We start from the raw sequence: 22,829 nt of genomic DNA, 5'->3' as shown, positions 1-22,829 counted from the left end.
TTGGGAGAATAGATTCATTTACCTGTGCAGAGCAAAGTATATTTTAAGAAAATTCATCTCTCATTGCCAAGACAGATTTGAAATATCCAGGTAGGTTTTCCGGATGGCTTATGCAAAGGCTACGCCCACTGTTCTAACTCACACTGTATACATTTCTTATTCAAAACATTCTTCAGATGTTTTAAGCAATGTTGGGGCACAAGGGAATCACCTACATTTTTTTTTGTGGTTTAGGATTGTTTTCTGACCTCAGGAAATACACATACACACAAACATAGTCACAAATTGAGAACTGGTTAAAGGAAAGCATGGGAACCAAATAGGTTTCTAAGCAATACAAATTGTTCTGTGCCTAAAGTTTGGCAAAATTTGGGTGGTAATCCACATAAGGTGGATAAGCTCACTGACAGAATGCACACCAGGCCTCAGACTGTCTGCCCAAGGAGGGGCTGCAAAAGGTGAGTTTCACAAGCAGTCCACTCTTGTTTGCATTTCTGTGATGAATCAAAATGAGTAGTTGCTAGTTAGCCGCCCATCAGATCTTGTATGAACCAAAGTCCCCAAAACAGATTTTGTTGTTTGATGGTATAAATGGTATTGTTGTGGGATATAAGCTGTTCCAAGTAATTGCAATTGACTGTTTGCAATTAAGATGTTCCAGATGTTCAGACTGGATTGGGCATTTTAATCTACCTATCGAGTCCTTCCCAAGAACCTGGGATAGGCAGATGCGGATGTTTCATAGTGTTACAGATATCATCACATGATGTAAACTGTTCTAAGTAAAGTTGCCTTTTGCAATTGACTGATGGTGAATTTGACAATGCTGATGGTGCATCAATTGGTTTGAGATTGTATTCAAACCAATTGTACAACAATATTACTATTGTATTATTAGTATCATCATCATCATCATGTGACAATTCTACCATTGGAAAACCTGAAGGACTAGATTAAAGACAGATAATCATGGAGAAAATCTAAATGGTCACTAAGAATCAACATCAACCTGATAACATATAATCGCTCAATCAGGATTAAAATATCTAAAGTTATTATCTCGCTTCTATTTCCCTTATAATCTTATAATATTCAGTAATATTCTTTATTATGTTGCTTTTTACTGTAAATGTTTCTTCATATATTATTTGTTAAAATGCAAAATATTTTAAAGTAAAGGATAATTCTGCTCATAGATTTAAATTTCTCAAATAATGTTCAGTTGGGAAAAGTCACTTTAAATGGCAAATAACAGCAACATTGAAATAACAGTAAAATTAATATTTCAAAGAATTTGAACTTTTCAAAGTTCAAACGTAAAAATTTGAATGCTAATTCTGATTAACTAACTTACCCCATTTCTTTAAAAAGCGCTAACATTTTTAAAAAAATGTTATTACATTTTAAAAAGCAAATATAATGTTAAAATATGCATGAGATAAAACCCTATGCAAGTGTCAATGGTCATACAATTTACAGCACTTCCACAGGCTTCTTTTATTCAACCCGGCTGGAACAATATTACTATGAGAAATCCCCTTTAATCAATCTACCAGCCTTTGAGGTACTGATGTGCAACAAAATACTCTTGCATTTTTAAAAATCTCACTAGGCATTAATATCCTAAAAGAGAATTTGATTTTGAAAATACTTTCAAAACCCCTTTCTTTCTGGGGAAGCATGGAGTCTGAAGAAGTCGAATCAGGAGGAAGGAAGGGCCATGCTTAGTCATCTATGAACTGGATAAGCCTATGTATGAATATTTTATCTTTCATAATATACTTTATATATAAAGTATATTTATAAGGTAAAGGTTCCCCACGCACATATGTGCTAGCCGTTCCTGACTCTAGGGGGTGGTGCTCATCTCTATCTCAAAGCCAAAGAGTCAGCGCTATCTGAAGACGTCTCTGTGGTCATATGGCCGGCATGACTAAATGCCAAAGGTGCACAGAGCGCAGTTACCTTCCCACCAAAGGTGGTTCCTATTTTTCTACTTGCATTTTTACATACTTTCGAACTGCTAGGTTGGCAGAAGCTGGGACAAATAACGAGAGCTCACTCCGTTGAGCTCACATCCCTACGGTGCTAGGGATTTGAACTACCAAATTTTCTGATCAACAAGCTCAGTGTCTTAGTCACTGAGCCACTCTGTCCTGTATGTATGTATGTATGTATGTATGTATGTATGTATGTATGTATGTATGTATGTATGTATGTATATTTATAGATGGCATTATATGTCCTCAGAAGCTGCATCCATCCTGATTTCCTCTGCTTCCATTTACATTACATTTCAAGGAAAAACATCCCTACTTTTTTATTCTTTCTCCCCCCCCCCTTTTTTTTTCTTCTTCTTCTTCTTTTAAATGGGGGAATTGTCAGCATCCAAGAAAGTCTTTGAGTAATGGAAAGTTATAGAGCAGGTAACAACAACGTAACGGCAGATTCGCTGCGACCTCCAGCAACAAAGAATCCTCCTTGCCCAATATTAAGGAATCCAAAGCTCCTAAAATGCATGTAACTTGTGTTGTCTAAATATATAGATGGAGAAGTTGAGAAACACACACACACACACACACACACAGGAGAAAACAGATTGCAGCTGAAACTGTTGAGCTTATTCTAATTAGTAATGAGCTATTTCTAATAACCTGCTTAGCTGGCAGTGTTATAGATAGGTATTGGGAGGGGATCTTCGACAAATGTGGTCTAGTGGTTATGGCACCAGGCTAGAACCAGGCGATGCCATCTTTGGTTGTCGTGGGGAAAATTGGAGGAGGAAAGAGTACTAGATATATTTGCAGGCTTGAGTTATTTATAAAAAAATAATAAAAGTGGGATAAAATAAATAAATAATAAATGTTACTGCAGGGATGATTGAGGGAGGGAACAGGAGACAAAAACGCCATATAATAGAAGTTGCATGATGAGAATGCAAAAAATTCACAAATCTTTTTAGGCCAAGCTACATGCTTACATTAAATGTGCAACTAATAAGCCCCCAAATGATAAGGGATAGTTTCTCCTTGTAATCTGCATTAAAATTGTACTGATTTAGAACATCAGAGTTGTGAATTTCTTTAACATCACACAGGATTATATTCCAGTTTTTCGGTCAACTGCTACCTCCCTTGAGTCATTGTCACTTAAAAATTGTGCAGCCAACCCTGCTACCAGCTTTCGAAGCTAAAAAAAAAAGACAAGATTTCACTCAAGTGAAGGATGAACAGAAGAAAATCACTTCTTCAAATCTAGAAGGGAATGGTAAATCATAAAGTAGCTCTTTGCACAAACCTCGTAGGGCAGATGTTCGTATGATTGTTTGGCAACTGGGATTCTTGTCATTGTTTTCTAACAGCATTTCTTGACCCTGGCCACTTGGAGATGTGTGGGCTACAATTCTCAGAGTACCCCCATCATAATGGGCAATTGCTAACGGGGGAATTATGGGAATTGATAATCACACATCTTTAAGTGGCCAAGGTTGAGAAATACCGTTTTATAGGATGAGAAGGCCTGCTCTTTTTCTGGCCTAGTGTTAGATAGATCAGGTGTCCTCCCCTGGCTCTGAGATTCTTCCTAGAAGGTAGGATTTAACCTTGGTCTTCTGATCATCAGAAACCAATTCCTAACTGTTCCCTACTCTAAAACAGTTGAACATTTTGAGAGGGAGAGGAGATGCTACTAATACATTGGGTAGACAAAGGAAGGGGGAACCTCACAGGATCTATTGTCCTGGGCAATCTATGGGCAGTTAATAAGTCAAACATATTTTTATCCCAGATTTCCAGAATTGAAACACAAAAATAAATTTGGTAATGTTTTATGGAAGATGTACTTTTAAGCTCAGAATAGTATTTGTCCTTTTTGGAGAATTTTTTGGTCTAGTTCCTAGTCTGCAGACATCCACCCACATGTAAAAAGTTAATATACAAGCCCATTATGCTGTTTAGAATTGGTTGTATAGAGAAACATCCTTTGCCATTCTCTTAGAACAAATATGAGTAATACGATGGGAACAGCCAAGCAATAAAGAGACTTTGGCATTGTTTTAGCCTCAAAGTCTCTACAAACATTTTCCTACCCTTCATGCAACACATTCAATCCTGATTTTACTTTAAGTCCATTCAGTTCACCATAGACAATGAAAAATCCCAACTCCACATGAACAAATGGCACTTTTTTATGTAGGTAGTTTCAAAGCTGCTTTATCCCTAAGTCACTCTTAAATGATCATTCATGCTATTTTTAAAACAAAAATTCCATTATTTAAAATCAAAAGTATATTCACTGACATCTATTTTTAATTTTATTACTTATTATTTATTCATTTTATTTGTACCACATTCTGTCCCAAGAGTATATTGGCTATCAATCTCATCATAAAATGATCCATAAACAAAAGAGGGAAAAAAAGAAATGCATTAAAATAGGCAGAATAATAAGCAAACAAAATCCTTTGGAATCAAATCAACCCTCTATTGAATTATTTGTGCACTGACTCTATTAATAACTAAAATAAAAGCTGCTTACTGTATATATTTGTTTTCTGCATTGATGGAACAATACATAATAATAAAAACAAGCATGGCTTGGCAGAAAGTCACTCAGCCATGCATCTGTATATTTTTTTAAAACAAATTTAGGATTACAGCATTTTTGGATTTAAACCTTTGCACTTCAAATAGTCAACTAGGAGACATTAGCCTGACTAATGAAAAACAATGGAGTAATTGAACACACAAGGGCCTGATGCTGCTACCCAAAGGTTCTTTAAGCAAAATACTGTGATGTTCAATTTCAACCAATTCCTTTGCAAAATCAAGGCTTGAGAGCATAAGATTTTGTAGAGATTAGCTACAAACAGGAAAAACTGCCCACTTTTGTCTTTATGAGGAAAGCATTTGGACAATCTATACCAGGGGTGTCAAACTCACAGGCCAGATGTGTGACACGTGGGCCACGCCCACCCCCGGTTTAGCGAAGGGGGAAAAAGTCATGATACATCATGTGACTACGACGTGACGTGAGTTTGACACCCCTGATCTACACAATATATCTCATTTTAGGAATGGATTCATTTTTAAATAGAAAATAAAAATAAACAGAGACATTCCCCCCCACACTCCAAAGTCATAACATTGAAAATATGTGTCCTTCTTTGCTCACCTTTAAGACCCCAATCTACCTCTTGCAAGTAAGCAATGCTCCTCCAATTACAGGGAATTTGCTAATCTTCCTAGTTGCAAAATCTTGATTTCTTTCCCCACCCATTTCTAGCCACAGCCAGCCTCCCTTGCTCACATATCCCACTAATGCAATCAAAGGCAAATTTTCAGTCCAAGCAAACGTCTTTCTGAAGTCAGAAGTTGATCATAATGAATAGACGCTGCTGTCTAAAGCTGCCATTAGCATAATAATATCTCGCGGCATACTCACGTCGGCTTTCATACATGCTCCTGGACTGGGCCCAGATTTTGAATGGATCTGGCTTCTTCTGCCCTGCGTTGTCCGGCTGGTCTGTCGCTGGTGTTTCAGGAACAGGGTATTCGGGAAGCACCTGAGTGCTGTGAATCGGAGAAGCCGTGTGGGTGCTGTGGTGGCTGGAGACGCTGTGCTGGGAACTGTTTTGGCTGTCTTTCCGTTCAAGTGGTTGCTGTCCAGGAAGAGTGCCAGAAAAGAAAGAAGAGTAGGGATGGGATGGGGAATCCCGAGAAGGTTAATGATCTGCAAGCAAGCAATTTCCCTTAGCCCCCCCCCCCCCCAAGCTTCAGCACTTCTGCAAGTTCCTAAACAAATATATAAGGGCACTTTGGGGCTTTGGCGATTTCCATTTTTTGCTGAGCGCAGGAAAATTCACCCAATGATAGATAGACAGAATGACGGAGGAAGAGAAAGTCATCCATCACAAACCACACCGGCATCCCTCCGATACGACACAGACACATTCCCCAATCAAGGATTCTGTATGGATTAGGGACTCAAAAGAGTCGTCTTCTGCTGAGGACAGCATTTCAAATCCAGGAATAGGAACAAGGAATGGATCCTATTAGATAGATTCAAACAGTTTCTCTTTGGTACGTACAATGAGTCAGTGTCTCTCTTTTTCACTCCCTCCTAAATGCTATACACAGCACAAGCCGACACACAAAGTTTCTTTGGCCATCATAACGAAGTTGAGGCTTGTACTCAAACATAGCTTTTTTTCTCAGATAAGAAAAACAGCTACCAGAAATTAAATCTGAAAGGTGCAATATTTCTTGTTTTAGATTCTTAATCTGCTTTTCGGCAAGAAAACTTGTCTACCTTACTTTAATCAACCCCTGAACAGAATCAACACATATAAGAGACAGAATCAGGCACAACACACCAACGTTCCCCTCGAAGGTTAGATATCTAAAATCAAAGTTGCGTTGAATTCTTACATTGGTACAAAAGCAGAATTCTTTACCAACTGAAATCCATTAGTCTCTAATACGAAATGTAAAGGGTCATATGTGGAATTCTCTTTCAATTCTGATATCTTACAATAGATTGTTAAACACAGGACAAAAAAAAAATCCAGTGTGGGAATTAGATCGGCCATCTATAATTTATCACAACGTTTAGGTTCAGTGAAATGAAATTTACAGAAGAGATTCTCATTCTATATAAATGATAATGCCAAAACAATATGAGCATAAATGACATCAACTTCAGCGGAACAAAGCAGTGTGCGCAACTACGCGGATTCTATTTATCTCCCATACATCAGCAGCCATGACAGCTCAAAATCAATATACATTACAATAACCCAGGCCTGTAATAATGTTCTGTTTCCACTGTATGTAAGAATATTCCGACGCATCACAAATAGGAAACAAATCTCAAAATAATGCTTGAAACCAAATCAAACCAAATGTTTAAACTCTGAAAATCATTATCCTCTTATTTGAAGTATCTCTGATAGCTAGAATATTTGGATTATTTTCTACGTCATGTTTTTAAGTTGCTTGTGGTATAGAAAGCATGTTGTTGAGTAAGGACACTTTCTTTCAGTCCAATACACTTGGGCAACACAAATAACACTAAAAGAGATAAAACAATGGTTTTCAAAGGAGCTTGTCTGCTCATGCTAATCTTTTCATTGAAAGTACCAGAGAACTCCAAATGACAGTCTAGAAACACTGAATTAATCTATCAATGCCAATTATTTTCATATGCTTCAAAGCACAATTTTATAACATCATCACTAACATGAGATATAAAGGAAAACAGACAGAACAACTAAATTGTAGCTCTTACATCTTAGTACAAAAATATCTTTAAAAAGCATATCTTGGCCAAACCATATTGAAACAACATGACTATACTGAAAAAATCTCTTTTAGCATGCTTCTTTGACGGAAAAACTGCAATGGTATCTTCCACTAATCCCATCTATATCAACTTCAGCCTTCTGGTGGAAAGATACTCTTTCTCCCTACCATCCCTTTCCCCCCAAAATCTGACTTGTGACACCCCGTTGTAGACAAAGCTGATTGGCTGCTTGTTTTTCTCAACTGATTGACAGCAAGAAAATACTGCTAGGGTTCCAAACTGTTACATCTCTAAGGTAGAATTTCTACCGCAGTGTGTGTCCTTGCTGATTAGGATCATGTTTCCAACTGAGGAAGAGACTATAATACAATTATGAAAAATTATGCCAGCGAGAACCTGCCAAAAGGAATAGGGAATGTGAGCAAGCAGGAGAAAATGTAATTATGGAGTTGGATACTACAATCTGGAGCTACCTAAGCTCACTTCATTGTCAGAAATATTCAGTGCTCCAAAAAGCTTTGTCTGAAATATGTAGCGTATTTAAAAGAAAAGTTTTAGAAGCACTTTTCAATAGCATTTCATAAATAATGTATTCATTGATTATTGTAACAGCATTTTTATATCACTGACTCCCCTGGCAGTTGATTTTTTAAAAAAACTAATATAAACCCATAGAAACAATGCTAAAAAAGACATCATCCCAACATCAAAACAGTGACATCTATTACTACAGATAGTTCTTGATTTGTGACCATTATTTCTGTGGCTAAGCCAAGGCAGTTGTTAAATGAGTCACAACCAATTTTTCAACCTTTTTATAAAGACGCTGTTAGGTGAATCACTGCAGTTAAATGAATCATGTAGTCATTAAGTGAATCATGCAGTCATTAAGTGAACCCAGCTTCCCTCCATTGATTTTTGCTTGCCAGAACCTGGCTGGGAATGGTAATCACATGACGCTGGGATATTGCAACCATCATAAATTGTCCAATTTTGAGCACAAGACAATGGGGATGCTGCAACAGTCATTCAGTGGGAAGTCTGGTCATGTCACTTTTTTCAGTGCCTTTATAACTTTGAACTCTCAGTAAACAAATGGTTGTAAGATAAGGACTACCTGCACTCAGCTTTCATCCATTCATTTTCTTAAAAGCTACCTGATTTGAAGGATTCTTTGTCGCCCACCATACACCAGACAACATAGAAATAATATGATAGGAAACAACAGCAACCAAATTAGAACCGAAGGGGGGAAGAGAACAAGATGGCAAATGCAGCAGAAATCCCAAAACATCCCACTGCAAAGGCGTGCAGTGTTCACCTCTCTCTGAAATGACTGTTATGGAGGCTCCATTTAGCTCCTCAGCAGCACATTATTCTAGTGGAGAATGGGCCAACTCGCTGCAGCCAACTCATCATGGCCAACATGCTGCAGGACAACTTGGCCAACTTGCCGTGGGACAATTTAACAATTCTATTTGATTATTTAAAATAAATAAAAATTATTTTATTTTTTTCCATTCACATTTTATTGTGTCCCTCCTTTTGCATCCTTTTTAAATGATTCTATTCCACCATTTCTTTGATATTAGTGTAACACTTATCCCGCAGTAAGTTATCCCATGGTGAGTTGGCCATGGCGAGTTGGCCAAATTGTCGTAGACCTACATAAGAAGCAGGATACTCACGCCCCCTGCTTAGAACTCTTAGCATCCCAGTTTGGGATGAACACACTGGATGAGTCCGACCTATCTGAAGATACCTATCCTGCAGGTATCTTGCAGATACCTGAGGCTTGTAGGTTAAAGCGAGGACTCAAAATTGTACTCAGAAGCCTACCGGAAGCAAACATAGCATTTTCAAAAGCAAAGTTAGGTAGCACTGGTGCCTCTCAACCATGACTAGGCTGGCTGCTGCATTCTATCCAATTGCTCCTTCTGGGTAGTCTTCAAGAGCAGCCCCATGTAGAGCACTGCAGTATAAAATTTGAGAGATGATGACGGCATGGGTAACCACTGCCAGGTCATCCTGCTCCATGCATCCTGTTGCAGCACAGCAAAATATCCTTTCCCATGGATTCCACACACCTATTAGTAGCTGTGAGTTCTGAAACCGGCCACGTCCATTCAGGGGGGAGCAGAACCATGGAAAACCAGTCCTTTTCTCTTCCAGCTCTATACGTAATATGCAAACACACCACCAATGGTCAGCAATGTGAAAAGCCATTCAAGAGGTGAAATATAGGTAAATGTAGGTAGTAGCCATGCACTGAACCTCTAAAATAGACCATCCATCAGAGCAACCCATGTGGCCCAGACCATCTGTTGTCTCTAGAACAGTCTGGAGTTGGAACCTCATCATTGTCTCAATAATTTGCCCTAAGAAGAGGAGGCTGAAGCAGGCAGCCCATAGCAAGAGTTGCCACATGCAGGAAGAAGGCATATAATGCCCCCTTCAAAGGTAGAACCACAGGTGGGATGCTATTGGTTCGCACCGGTTCAGGCGAACAGGTAGTAAACATTGCGACTTGGTCACCAAACTGGTAGAGATGGCAGGCTTGCCACGCCCCCGAACTGGTTCCCCGCTCGCCGCGGCATATTTTTAAAACATTTTTTTATGTTCTGCACATGCGCAGACCAATTTACAGGCAACTGTGCACGCGCGCAGAGCGCGCACACAAATTGTGTGCGCACTGAACTGGCAGTAACACTGGCAGATACCCACTCCCTTGGTGAGTTGACGTAAGATCTAACCTTCCGCCCCACCTCCAATACCTCTGGGACGGTACCTGAGGTAGAGCAAGAATCAATCCTACAAGTGGCAGAACTCAAACCACAAATCACCCTGTCCATTTTCTCAGAGTTCACAAACCTAAATGAATCCTGGGTTAAACTGCTAGATTCTACCCACGTCATTGCTGATTCTCTCCACGTGGAGTGGGCAGAACAAATAGGCGTGGTTTTATGTGTGGAAATATTTGCCACATCTTATTACAACCTTCAGTAACAGCTTCCTGTTTTCTACACACCAAGAGGGCATGAGTCACACTAAATATTGCTGCAGGGACATCACCTACAGCAGGGGTGTCCAAACTTGGGAACTTTAAGACTTGTGGACTTCAACTCCCAGAATTCCCCAGCCAGCCATGCTGGCTGGGGAATTCTGGGAGTTGAAGTCCACAAGTCTTAAAGTTCCCAAGTTTGGACACCCCTGACCTACAGTGAGAATGAGAAGAAAGGCCACTGTCCCCTTTTTCACTATGGTGGAAAGTCAATCATGCTCTTATTCATATATGACCACAATTTAAAGTTCTTTTAATGGAACATAAATGTGTAAGGAGATTCTCAGTGATCCAGGTTCATGGTTGCACGCTCATTTGCATTACTCAGGGGACGCTGAGGATACAGACAAACCTCCAAGTGTCCTCAATGGCTCTCTAAAAGGATGCAAATGACCAGCTGTCTGCAAGGAGTATAAATCCTTCCATTCCCCACCATTCAGTCAGAGCTGAAGAAGCTTCTTGGATGAGAAATGAAACATCTTCAAAGAAAAACAAGAAAGTTGCCTCTTGAAAAAGCACCTTTGGGACAATTGGAAAATAGTAAATTTAACTCCCAGGTAGCCAAACACAGCAAAGTTAAAGAGGTGTGCCACTTTTGAAATATATATATAATACAGGTGGGATTTCATTCTGTAACAGCTGTTTTATGTTGAACTCTTACACCAATTTACCTTATAAGACCTAAAATATGACAATATCTATTAGTAACTGCTATGGAACGATAGCAACCCATGCTTTGCAGTGATGAGTGAAATCTAAGAAGTACAAATGAGCATGGAAAAATAAAGCAACTTTTAATATTGCTTTATATGACTGAAAGTGCTATTTTGTTTTAAATGTATACAAGTGTGTTTCTTGAGGAGGTGTGGCAATTCCAAGAGCAAAAATTGTTTTGCGGCTTTATTCACACGTTGTAGAAGCTTTTGTCCCATCAGTGACATTTTTCTAAAATGATATACTCCGAACAGATGTAAAAAAAATTAACTTCAAATGACATTTGGGCTAGCTCTCCTTTCTCAAGTGCTACATTTTCTGTTGCTTAAAATGTGGCCAATTTTCTCCTTATCAGGTATGACTAATTCACACCTAGCTTAAAAAAAATACACATACTGTGAAAACAACCTTTGGATGTAGACAATTGCTTTTCTTCAAGTACAACAGCATAAAACATTTTAGTTGCCCTTTTGAGTGTTCCCACTTAAGTATGCCCGCAGGAATTAAGGCGTGGGAGGGAAATCCATTCCAAAAGGTGGTTGCCAAATTTAAAACTGGGAAAGCAAAAGAGAAGCAAAACAGCAAACTATAGGAACTAAACCATTGCTTAATCAACTTAGCATTCTTCTAAGCCTTTGCTCTGGCTACCTTGCTTTTCTTCTGTCCATTCCAATACATAGTAAGGAAGCTAGAGAGATGGAGAAAGAGAGAAAAAGTGAGAGAGATTGAGATTGTCAGTGTGGGTGAAAGGTTAAGGCATTATATTTGGACAGAAGAAACCCATTTAATGGCAATTCACACAATGACTTTGTCCCTGTCTTTCTTCTCTCTTAGCCTCAATTATCTCACAAGCTTGTTGTGTCATAAAATGTAGGGGACATACATTTTATGGCACAACATCTTAAGGTTTCAGAGAAAGGTGGATAAACCCAACCACTCAACCAGTCACGTTGAGGTCACATGAGTTTTCCCCATTTGAGGAGCTGGGATGGGCGTGGCCTGCACATGACCTGCACAGGCCGCCAGTTTTACATCCCTGATAAAGATTCAAACCAGGTTTCCAGATCACAACTTACTTAACTACTGAGTAAGTAAGAATTGATTGGATTTATACATCATTTGATGAAAAAATCAAACAAACCGCATTATGTTTTGGCATGATGAATGAACTCCAACTCAAAAATATTAACAAAGTAAAAACATTTGGTAACTTCTTTAGAATCTTTCTATGTCAGAAATCTACCCTGTTTCCCGCAAATAAGACCTCCCTGGATAATAAGCCCAATTGGGCTTTTGAGTGCATGCACTATAATAAGCCCTCCCCCCAAAATAAGCCTTCCCTGAAAATACTTCAATACAGCAGTAGCCATGAGGTGACCATGCTTGCCGCCTCCTGCACCTCAAAAAAAAAAAAGGCCTCCCCAAAAATAAAGCCAAGTGCTTATTTCGGAGGCCAAACGAAAATAAGATCCTGTCTTATTTTTGGGGAAACACGGTAGTATCAATGTGAAAATATCCATATGCATATTTTGAACTGCTTAAAGTAGGGAATTTATTTAATTAGTTAATTTATATGGCTGCCCACTTACAAAAAGTAACTGAGAGGTTAAAACCTCTCCAAAGAATAGTAGAAATTAAAAAAAGAACATAGTGCATATGAGACAAAATCATTCAAAACCAACAATGCCCTAAAAACAATTGTAGGAAGCTTCGATTCAGAGATTTGATATGAGAGTAATTTGATTGAAATCATCAGTCAAATTGAATCTTTGAACCAAATCAATGAGTTAAATCAAGTATAGGTGCCTTCAAATCAATTCAATGAACTTTTGCACAAACACAAATGACCCTTATTTTCCAAAACTGCAAATCCAAATCAAAGGAAAACACAAACACATAGGAAAACACACACTTCAAGCAAATTGATTTGAACTACAAATCTGAATTGGATCAGGGCTGATTTGTATACCCTATTAGAGAAACTTTAAAAAAAAAAAAGTCTACTTCTCCTTCATTTTCAAAAATGTCTTGGAAATTTCAGCACTCAAAATTTTATTTAATAAGGCTAAACAGAAAGTTTAGAGGGCATATCTAGAGGAAACAGAATAATTATATGTGAAAATGACAAATGCGGCCATGACTATTATTACAATAGATTGTCACAGCCATAGTAATTTGTTGTCATAAGATCCAGCATGTTTATAGAGAAGAGGACTAATATATGCATGGGAAAATAAAGATATGTGGTCAAAATGTAAAAATAAAGATATCATGTATGATATCTTTATTTTTACATTTAAAACTCCATTGCAGTTTTGAGCTTTAAATATACAATGGAGTAATGTAATATTTACACCAAATATTGAGACTTTAAATAAGTCTTCTACCTTATTCTGACTGATACAACAGGAATCTTATTTACAGTATTTCCATGTCGGGGATAAAAAGAATGTTATCTCTTCTCCACTAATTAAAAATTGTTTCCCAATTGTGATTTATGGATTTGTTTTTCCTTTAAGTTCCTTGTTTCAGAAGTCCTTACATCATTTAGTGCTTCTAAAACACTTACTCATTTTATTTATTTATCCATCAATCAAATTTATATAGCTGCTCATCACACAAAAACTGATTCTGGATAGTGTACTTAAAACAATAGATATATGAAGTCATTATTAAAATATAAAAACCACAAGGCACCCAAAAGAATGAATGCATGAAGGCAGAATTTTGAAATTACCCATAAATGATCTCAACCTTGTCCTCTCAGTTCGCCTATGAACTTTGCTTAATAAGAAGTAGTAACATGGTCCAGTGAATAAAAAGGCACTGAACCAAGTCAAGGCAATAAACAGAATGCAGAAGTGGGAGGGCCTATGCACCACCATTTTCCTCTACCCAAAATTATTCTCAAGACTCATATTTCACTTTCTGCTTTAAGAATTTCACTGTATAAGTATTCCAATGCCAGGCAACTACCAGATTTCTTTGCCTATTTGCTTTCTCTTTGAAATAATGGAGCCTACCTTGAGGTCTCAAGCCATTGACAACTGTCTACCACAGAGAGCATAGAAGAATGCAAAGAGACCCTATGACTCTAGCATGAAGAGAGGGAGTGCCATTTTCTAATGTTTGTTTGGAAATACACTGTTTTGGTGTTACGCAAGTGCACAGAATTGATTGTGTGAAAAAGCATATTCCTGCTATGGAATATTCTGGTGTCTTCCCAACATTTTCTTGGTTTTGCCCATGATGCATCATTCTGGGAGTCATTCATTGATTTCCAGTAGTAAATGTGAAACCGAAGTAAAATTCTTTGACACCAAGTTTTACAGTGTTGCTATTCAATTACTATCATATGCAAGTTTTGTTTTACATATTTGAGTGCCAGCCATTTTAACTGAAAAACTGCAGCCAAATCTCTAATGACTGCGCTATACGTAAACTGAAACCAATCTCCAGGTCTACAATTAGTCTTAGGAATTTGATAAAATGATCCAGGAAAAAGTGCACAATAATAATAATAATAAATGTGCTAGTCTTTATGATAGAGGATTTTTTACTCTTAAGCTTAAGGCTAAAATAGAACTTGCTTGATATTTTGATACCCTATCCTATGCTGCTAGTCACAAAAGCTCTGTCAAGCTAAGTAGAAAAAAAGATTAAAAGGATAAATGCATGGACTGTATTCCTAACTAAAACATAAGATTTGAATGACAGTTATATGAGCAAGAAGTAGACTATTGGGCTTGGTGAGAAGATAACCTCCTTCCAAGCTAATTTCTGTTGCCTATAAAAATCTAGACATATCTTTAATAGTGGGCAGCAGTCTTCTTGAAATACTTCTTTTTTTTTTGCCACCAAAATGATGCAATGTCTTATTATAAGTCCATGGTTCAATCCTACTTTTTCCTTAGCTTCAGAACTTTGGTGCTTTCATTCCAAATGGAAATGCCACACAATTCTATTTTTATGGAATGGCAGCAGTGATTTTGGCTCTGGTCACGTTTATTTATCTGGAACTCAAAGAAAGGCAGCCGAATGCATCAGCATCATTTGGTTATCTGGCAAATTACATTGGTTCGTTAGTCCTACGTAAGATTTCCAGGATAACTCTTAGAATGAAAAAAATGTGAAAAAATAACTATATAACATATTCAAAAATATCTACAGGAAGATTTTGTCCATGCCATGAAGATGGAAATCATTAGGTGTTTTGCTTCTCAACTGGCACTGGTCTGTGTTCTAAAAAATCCTGCATACAATCGAAGGCAAAGTGAAATCGATTTTGTGATTTCATTTCATATAAAAGGTACAGTATCTCATAAATAAATGGGAAAAAGTCTTGCCCAAAAATGGTGTCCTTGAGAAAAAGAGTGGACGTGTATTCGTCTTCTTCCTTCATGGTACTTGCAAGTCTAGAAGATTGCTTCTGTTTCAATGACATTTCCAGAGTTAATAACATGAGCATAAATGCAACATATACAATTTTTATATACAGTATCTTCACCATTTCAAGCATCCTATGAAATAACAGCTACAGTATTCCATCTTTCTCTAAGCTGGTGCTTTCCAAAATTGCCAACCAAAAAACACTACTTTTTAAGTTCAAACACCATAGAATGTTGAAGACTACAATATTCATTTGTAGTTAGAGAGCTTTTTTATAACTGATTTTATGATGGAGATGAACTTAACTCTTTATTCACATGCTTCTGCCAAGTGGTAGAAGGCTACTCCAAATCAGTTACAGCAGCAGATTCAGAGAAGTAAAGAGAATTGAGGGACAATGACTTCTGTGAGTACTTCTATTTTCCATGTAACTTTTCTTTTGATTTGTCTTATGATCTTTCCACTAGTAACAACTGATAGATACATCCTTCTCTACTGATCCTTGTCATAGGGCTGAAGTAATATTATCAGTGTTTATCTGATTCACCTGGCAAAGTGGTTGGTTGCCCTTACTCATTCTACATACGCAGTTGTAGCATATAGCATTACCACTTGTCATCTGAAAATGACTAAGTTGATCATTTCCATAGCAGTTATAGAGCTCCCCTATTTGTCATAGTGATGTAAGGTATCTTCATTCCACTTAGTAAGCAACATTAATTTTTCCTCTATTTTTATATGATGATTAAGCATGGGTGTGGATCTTTGAATGTGGAACAAGTGATAGTGAGCTGCAGCTCATGAAAGCTTATGCCTTTTAATGAAAGTGGTCAGTTGGCAAATGTGCTACCAAACTCCTGATTTTTTGCCACTGCAAATTTGCACAACTTTCCTCCTACAATGACTTTTTTTTGTATTTATGAAAAGCTAAGTCCATTTGTTTTCCACAAGCAGATGCATTCGGTTTTATTTAGATGACAACTCCCATCATATTCCCATCATACTCGTGACGCAATGTAATATTGTGACCAAGCTAGAAAAATGCTCAGGAAAATCACTCCTACTATCAATCTCACCAGGTAGACCAGACTATGAAATCAACTCCACAGGAAAGCAAAAACTACTTTCCTTGAGACTGGCTAATAAAATCTTACAAGTTTGATTTTTCTGCACCTCATGGGTTCAGTGAATTGGGGAGTGCCCGAACCACTTCTAGTTTTGCTTGGGTATTGTGGAGTTTTAAAATGTTCCAGTCCCTTGTGCCTGAACTTTTCTGTCACAGTTATCTTCCTTGCTCTTTAAGCCTACCAACAGGCTTGGATATCATAGAGAGTAGTGGTCATTTAGGTGACTGAAGCCAACTCCCTACTCAGTGCTGGGAACCACGCTAAAACATTGAAGTCATCCAGTGAAGTCATCAAGAACTGAAGAAGCTACTTGCATGAGAAGCGAAATATTTTCAAGGAAAAAAACATAAGAAAGTCCAGTTGTCTTGTGGAAAAGCACATTTGGGACAACCATGACCTGGATGATGGAGAATCTCCGTAGACATTCATCCCAGTGAAGGGAAGTTCACCACCTCTCTGAGCAATTAATTCCACAATCAAATTGCTCTTCCTGTTAGCTTGAATTCTTGCAGCTTGAATTCCATGCCTAACCTTCTAGGATGGGAGAGAAGGGATCCTGATATTCGTTGTCCTCAGGTCTTTGAAGAGTGCTCCTACGCCCCTACTCTATCTTCCCTTCTCAAGTCTAAGTATTTCTAGGTCCTTTAATCTCTCTCTTCATACTTAGTACTTAGATTCTGATCCCTTGATCATACTCCTTGTCATTTTCTCAGCACGATACTCAGGGCGGGACCTGACCGATGCAGAATATAACATTAACATCATGATATCTGTCTGGAGTTGTTATCCCCATAGCATAACTGATTGAGAAAGCAAAGGTTTGCTAAGGTGTATTTTTTAAATTTAATTCAACCAACCGAGGGAAAGTGTGGCCACGAGAGGAAGCTCCACACTGCTCACAGAACAACAGCTAATCTATTATTGATCAACAAATAATTAGTGTTTAAGGGACTCTTGGAAACAAAAACTAGGAAGGTGGAAGGGGAAAAGAAACACAACTGCCAGACCATGTTAGTAGCCGCTAGGGACTTCAAGGGCAAAGAAGGGGTCTGTCAACCTGGAAAGCTGTCAACAAGTAGATTTCATCCAATAGCAGCAACCAGCTGGATAATATTATACAGCGTTTTCAAGGATTGGATTCAGAAAAAAATCCCATGGGGGGTGGGGGAGAAGGGTGGATCATTACATGTCTAGAGAAAACCACTTCAAGCATTAGCAATATGGATTCCCAGAGTGTATACTTTTAATTCCCCCCCCCCATATTTTAAAACATCCCTGTTACAATATTGTGATTGATTTTATCTCTAGTGACATAAAGAAAAATCTCCCGAGATCTCATCTTTCTGTTTCTTGCTACCAGCAAAATGATACCTTCAGATAAAGCCGTTTTATTATTAAAACATAAACACAACACACACACACACACACACACACACACACACACAAACCAGCATTGTATTATTGAACTACTGCCCCATTTGGAAGGTCTTTTTTTTTTAAATGAAATGATATTTTCTGAAGAATTTCCCTCTTCTGAAGGGGATGGAAAATAAAGGAGGCGTGGTATGTCCTCTCAGCAATGCAACATTCCAAGACTCCCCATTCCCCCCCCCACCCCGCCCTTTATGTAAAGAATTGACTCTTGAGACAGATGGACAGGGGGGGGGGGTGAATGAAAAGAAGGAGCAGCCCTAGAATGACAGCTGTTTGTAAACAATCTCTTTGTTCACTTGGCAGAATGATCCAAATCCTCTCTAAATGGATCTCAAATTCCATACAGAAGATTTTGAAGCTTCTTACGAATTTCTTGAGCTGCTCACCAGGCAGGCAAATGGGGCAGCCTCTCAATTAGTAGAGGAGGTGTTCCTGGAACTTAAGTGAAGGGAGAAGACTCTCGCACCAAAGTTTTGGATCCATTCATCAGATTTTACTGAATTCCAGGGATAGGGAAAAATGGGGAGGGGAAGCAGGAAGGGTTACCGTTTATGCTTGCCTGCCCATTCCCCCTCCCACATTTTGCATACCTGCTTCCATTTTAACCAAAGGCTAAATCCTTGGCTGACAGTGACACAAAATTAAACCCAAAGTATGTGGGATTTGAGACGGAGTACAAATTGTGCTTGTCCGTCTCACCCATGTTAAAGCAAGCCTGATCGTAGTAGAGGCCTGGGGACGTGGGCGACTTCAATCAGCCCAGGCTTAAGCCAGGAGAAACCCCATTCATTATATCACGGTTTGCCTTGCAAAAAGTTGCACTGAGACTAGCGAGGGATTTCGGCACATCTCCCCCATTTGTCACACAAAGATGGGCATCCTAAGGAGCCCTAGAAGAATCGGCTGCAAAGTTTGGCAGAATCTCTTGTGACTGCCATCCTCTCCTTCTCTGCCACCCAGAGACTGAAGGCTGGAGATCACCCCTGTCTGCTTCCTTACCCATCATCCAACAAATGAGAAAACTTTCCTCCCACAGAAGCTAACTCCCTAGAAAGCCAAGGTAATCTACATTATTCCTCTGGGTCTGCCTGTGTAAGTCTGCAACATCGCCCGTTTTAATAACACTTCTCTGCAATCACCTCCACGCTATTAGCTAACACGTCAACCAGGTAACTGTTCTGCAAAGAAACAAGATTAGCAAGGACAATACAACGTTGATCCCTCCCTTCTTTCTCTTCTTGACCAAAAAAAAAAAAAATAAAGGCAAAAGAGAAGGAAAATCCAACCTGCAGCATACTGAATGCTGCTAAATCCAAGCGAGAACAATAAAGGATGATTTCCCTACCCAAAGAAAACTGCTTCACACAAGCAAAATGCCGGGGCAGCTCATTGCAGCTACGGGAAAACAACAAAGATACTTTTTTTTTTTAATTGATAAAAAGGGATTTTTCTCTCTGGTAATACTGTTAGGCAGCCACCCTTAAGATTCCCACCCCCCTCAATGCATTATTCATAACAGATAGCACATTAAAAAGCTGAAAACCATTATAGTCATTGATAGGGAATACTATCTTTAGAGGGGGGAACAAACCTTCAACACCGGAAAAGAACGAAAGAAAGAAAGAAAGAAAGAAAAAAGAAAGAAAGGGCACTTCAAGCCTGAATTAAATGCCTCCATAGCCCAATATTAAAAGAAGAAATATGTTAAGTTACTAAACTGATTTCAAGGCAAGTCTTCCCGCCCGCACCAATTTCATTAACCACTTTATGCCCTGCCTTCCCCACCCCCTTTCAGCAAAAGCCATGCCAAGCAATTAGTGCAGCCATAAAATGGTTATCGGGCAACTTTCAAAGGGACTGGCTAAGGTGGGTGGGTGGGTGGGGGGATGGGGATGGGGATTAGGATTGGGAGGCGGCTGCATAGATCTAGCTTCCCACCTTATTTTTATTTGTATTTCAAGAAACGCCCACCCACGCCCCAGACAAAAATAATCAAACAGGTTTGGTAGCTGAAAAGTACTTACCGACTTTGGGCTCTTCTTAGGGGCTGGCAATCCTGCAAAAGATGGCAACAAGGAGAAAAAGAGAGGATTAGCATATAGATCTTTACCTTCCTGAAGGAAAAAAAAAAAACAAAAAAACTCCCCAAGCCTTAGGTGTATCATCCGAACATAGCCATCTGCAGAGTTATGTCAGATGTTTCTGGAGCACCGGAGTTGCAAGTCTGTTCATATCGAATCAAAGCACAGCATTTTTTTTTCCAAGGGTGGGGGGGGTGTAGAGTTGGTGCGAGGAGAGAAATGAGAGAGAGAGAGAGGGAGGGAGGGAGAGAGAGGGAAAGAGAGAGAAAGAGAGAGAGTGTGTGTGTAGGGGGAGGAGATATATCTGCATTAGCTATGCTGACTTGTGCTGCAGCAGCCTGGAGGCTGGAGAAAGAAATTCACAGACCTCAGAGGCCTGGGAAATTGAACACTTGGATAGAATCTCAAATGCTCCCCTGGATTAAGAGAGATTTAGCTTACAATTAAGCTGAGGATATTACCTTTTGATGCAAGCGGCGTGTGAAATTTATCAGACCAATTGGAAAGGTGGTGGGGTGGTGCATAAACAAAAGGACGGTGATGAAGATGATAGATAGATAGATAGATAGATAGATAGATAGATAGATAGATAGATAGATAGATGATAGATAGATAGATAGATAGATAGATAGATAGATAGATAGGTAGATAGATAGATAGATAAACAGACAGAGACAGGCAGACAGGCAGGATCCTAAACACTTTAACAAAAGGCAAAAAGCGTTTGAGACTTCTTGTCACCAACGCATCGATGAAACAAAAGCCAAAGCCGAGAAAGAACAAAGGAAGAAAACATTTTAATGAAAAGCAAGGTCAATTATTACGGTGGATGCTACTGGCAACCCCCCTAAGTTTCTTGCCAAGTCTAGTCTGCATCATTGTACGAGGAGACCCTCAGCTAGCCATGCTGTGCAGAGTACAGAAGATTCACAATGAATGCACCACTAAGATTGTCTGAATAAAGAAAGGTGAAAAGGACCGCTAAGGAACAGGAGGAGGGATGAAAATGCAAATAAGAAAAACCTTTAAAACTCAGTGGAGAAGCCCAGAAGAGGTATTTGCATTTTGAACACAGACCCTTAAAACTGCTGTGCATTTTTTTCTTCTCTTTTCAGGTGTGTGTGTGTGTGTGTGTTGCAAATGGAAAGTATGGGATGAAGAGATTTTCCTTGTCACCACTTTTTGTACTACAATGTCCAGATGGAAATGGGATTTGGTGCTTATGTGAGCTGATTGGTTTAAAAAAAGAGGGGGGGGGGAGAAAACTAGATCCCTAACCTGATGGGAGAAAGGTAAGGAACAACAACAAAAAATAAAAAATAAAAACCAGGAATTGAAGAAAAACCTACAGTGGAACAAGTGGGCAAAGTTTCAGATATAGATCCTCACACTCAGTCTTATAATGTAAAAAGAACTCAACACGTTTCCTTCCTTTTAAAGAATTACCTCTTTAGTGTATTGTGATAACCCAATGCTAAAGATTACACGCCTGATTTAAAAAAAAGAGTAGCACAAAGAACTGATCATGTATCACCATCAAACAATTGTTGCTAATAAACCACTATGATCCACGCCACTAAGTTGTCATCCCCTGAGCCTGTAGAGTAAAGCCCTCCAAATTATGGCTCCCTTTGATCAGAACGCTATCCACCAACAGGGATAAACACGGAATTAAATGCTTTTAGTTCTGATTTGCTCATGCTAAGAGCAGGGCTGCTTTCTCCGCATATTGTCCATATCATCACATTTTCTACACCCTAAATTGTCTATTGACAGTAATTGTAGCTAGGAAACAGTAGCAGGGTGCATGCTCAAACTGCATTTTCTAGCAACTGCCTAAAAATCCTTTTGTTGAGAGCACTTACTTACGTTAACGAGCTGACTTGGGGTCGTATGGTACTGAAAAATTAATTAATTAAACAATTACTTTTGAAGGAGTCTGTGCTTATAAAGCCCTTCCTGTGGCAGGTTACTCAAAGGCAAGAAATGTGATGGTCCCTAAAGAACAAACAAGCCAGAAATATGTTCCCTCTTATAATAAAATCTGCAAATTCTTCAGGGCAAGCAATATTGAAACATACTACAGATAGCTCAAGACATACAATTGGATTCCAGTCTATAGACTGGAATGTCTGTTGCTAAACAGGGCAGCTCAATGAGTCATGTCTGATTTTATGACTGTTTTTGCCATGGTTATTAAGTGAGTCATATAGCTGTTAAGCAAATCTGGCTTCTCCTATTAACTTTATATTTGTCGAAAGTCAGATGGGAAATGATCCTATGACACCCCCCCCCCCAAAAGGCTCTGCAACTATCATAACTACATGCCAAGCTCTTGAATTTTGATCACGTGATCACAGGGACTCTGGGATGGCTATACGTGTGAGGACGAGGCGTAAGTCACTTTTTCAGGCCCATCGTAACTTTCGATGGTTGCTAAATGCGTGATTGTAAATGAAGGACTTTTGGTATTCTTAGTTTCTCCCTCTTTGGCCTCTGGTGGAGTATAGGCTCAAAAAAAAATCAGAAAACAGGTCAAATTAAATATGCACAGTGCAAAAGTCGGTTTTGCTGAATAGTAATTGGATTCAATGTAGCTTTGCAAAATGCCAACCCAGAATTGCTGAGAATTTTGGCCTGGTGGTTCAGAGCAACTTTGCCAGAATGCCGGTTTTTGTCGTTTCATTTCCTTTGCAAACTGAGTTCATCTGAAATATATAG

General features: G+C 38.8%; 1 protein-coding gene across 7 annotated transcripts in view; it reads right to left on the bottom strand.

Moving 5' to 3' along the window:
* Window positions 1–22,829, bottom strand: part of MAGI1 (membrane associated guanylate kinase, WW and PDZ domain containing 1) — a 538,606-nt gene that overhangs the window by 46,629 nt on the left and 469,148 nt on the right. For all 7 annotated transcript variants that reach the window (XM_081934092.1, XM_081934093.1, XM_081934095.1 and 4 more), the window contains 2 exons: window positions 20,052–20,083; window positions 5,443–5,659 (listed from right to left, as the gene is read on the bottom strand). In XM_081934092.1, coding sequence (XP_081790218.1) covers window positions 5,443–5,659; window positions 20,052–20,083 — 249 coding nt within the window. The remainder of the gene's footprint in view (window positions 1–5,442; window positions 5,660–20,051; window positions 20,084–22,829) is intronic.

The sequence above is a fragment of the Natrix helvetica genome (assembly GCF_964273705.1).
Source record: "Natrix helvetica genome assembly, chromosome: 1".
NCBI lineage: Eukaryota > Metazoa > Chordata > Lepidosauria > Squamata > Natricidae > Natrix > Natrix helvetica.
This window is presented reverse-complemented; position numbering and strand designations above follow the sequence as displayed.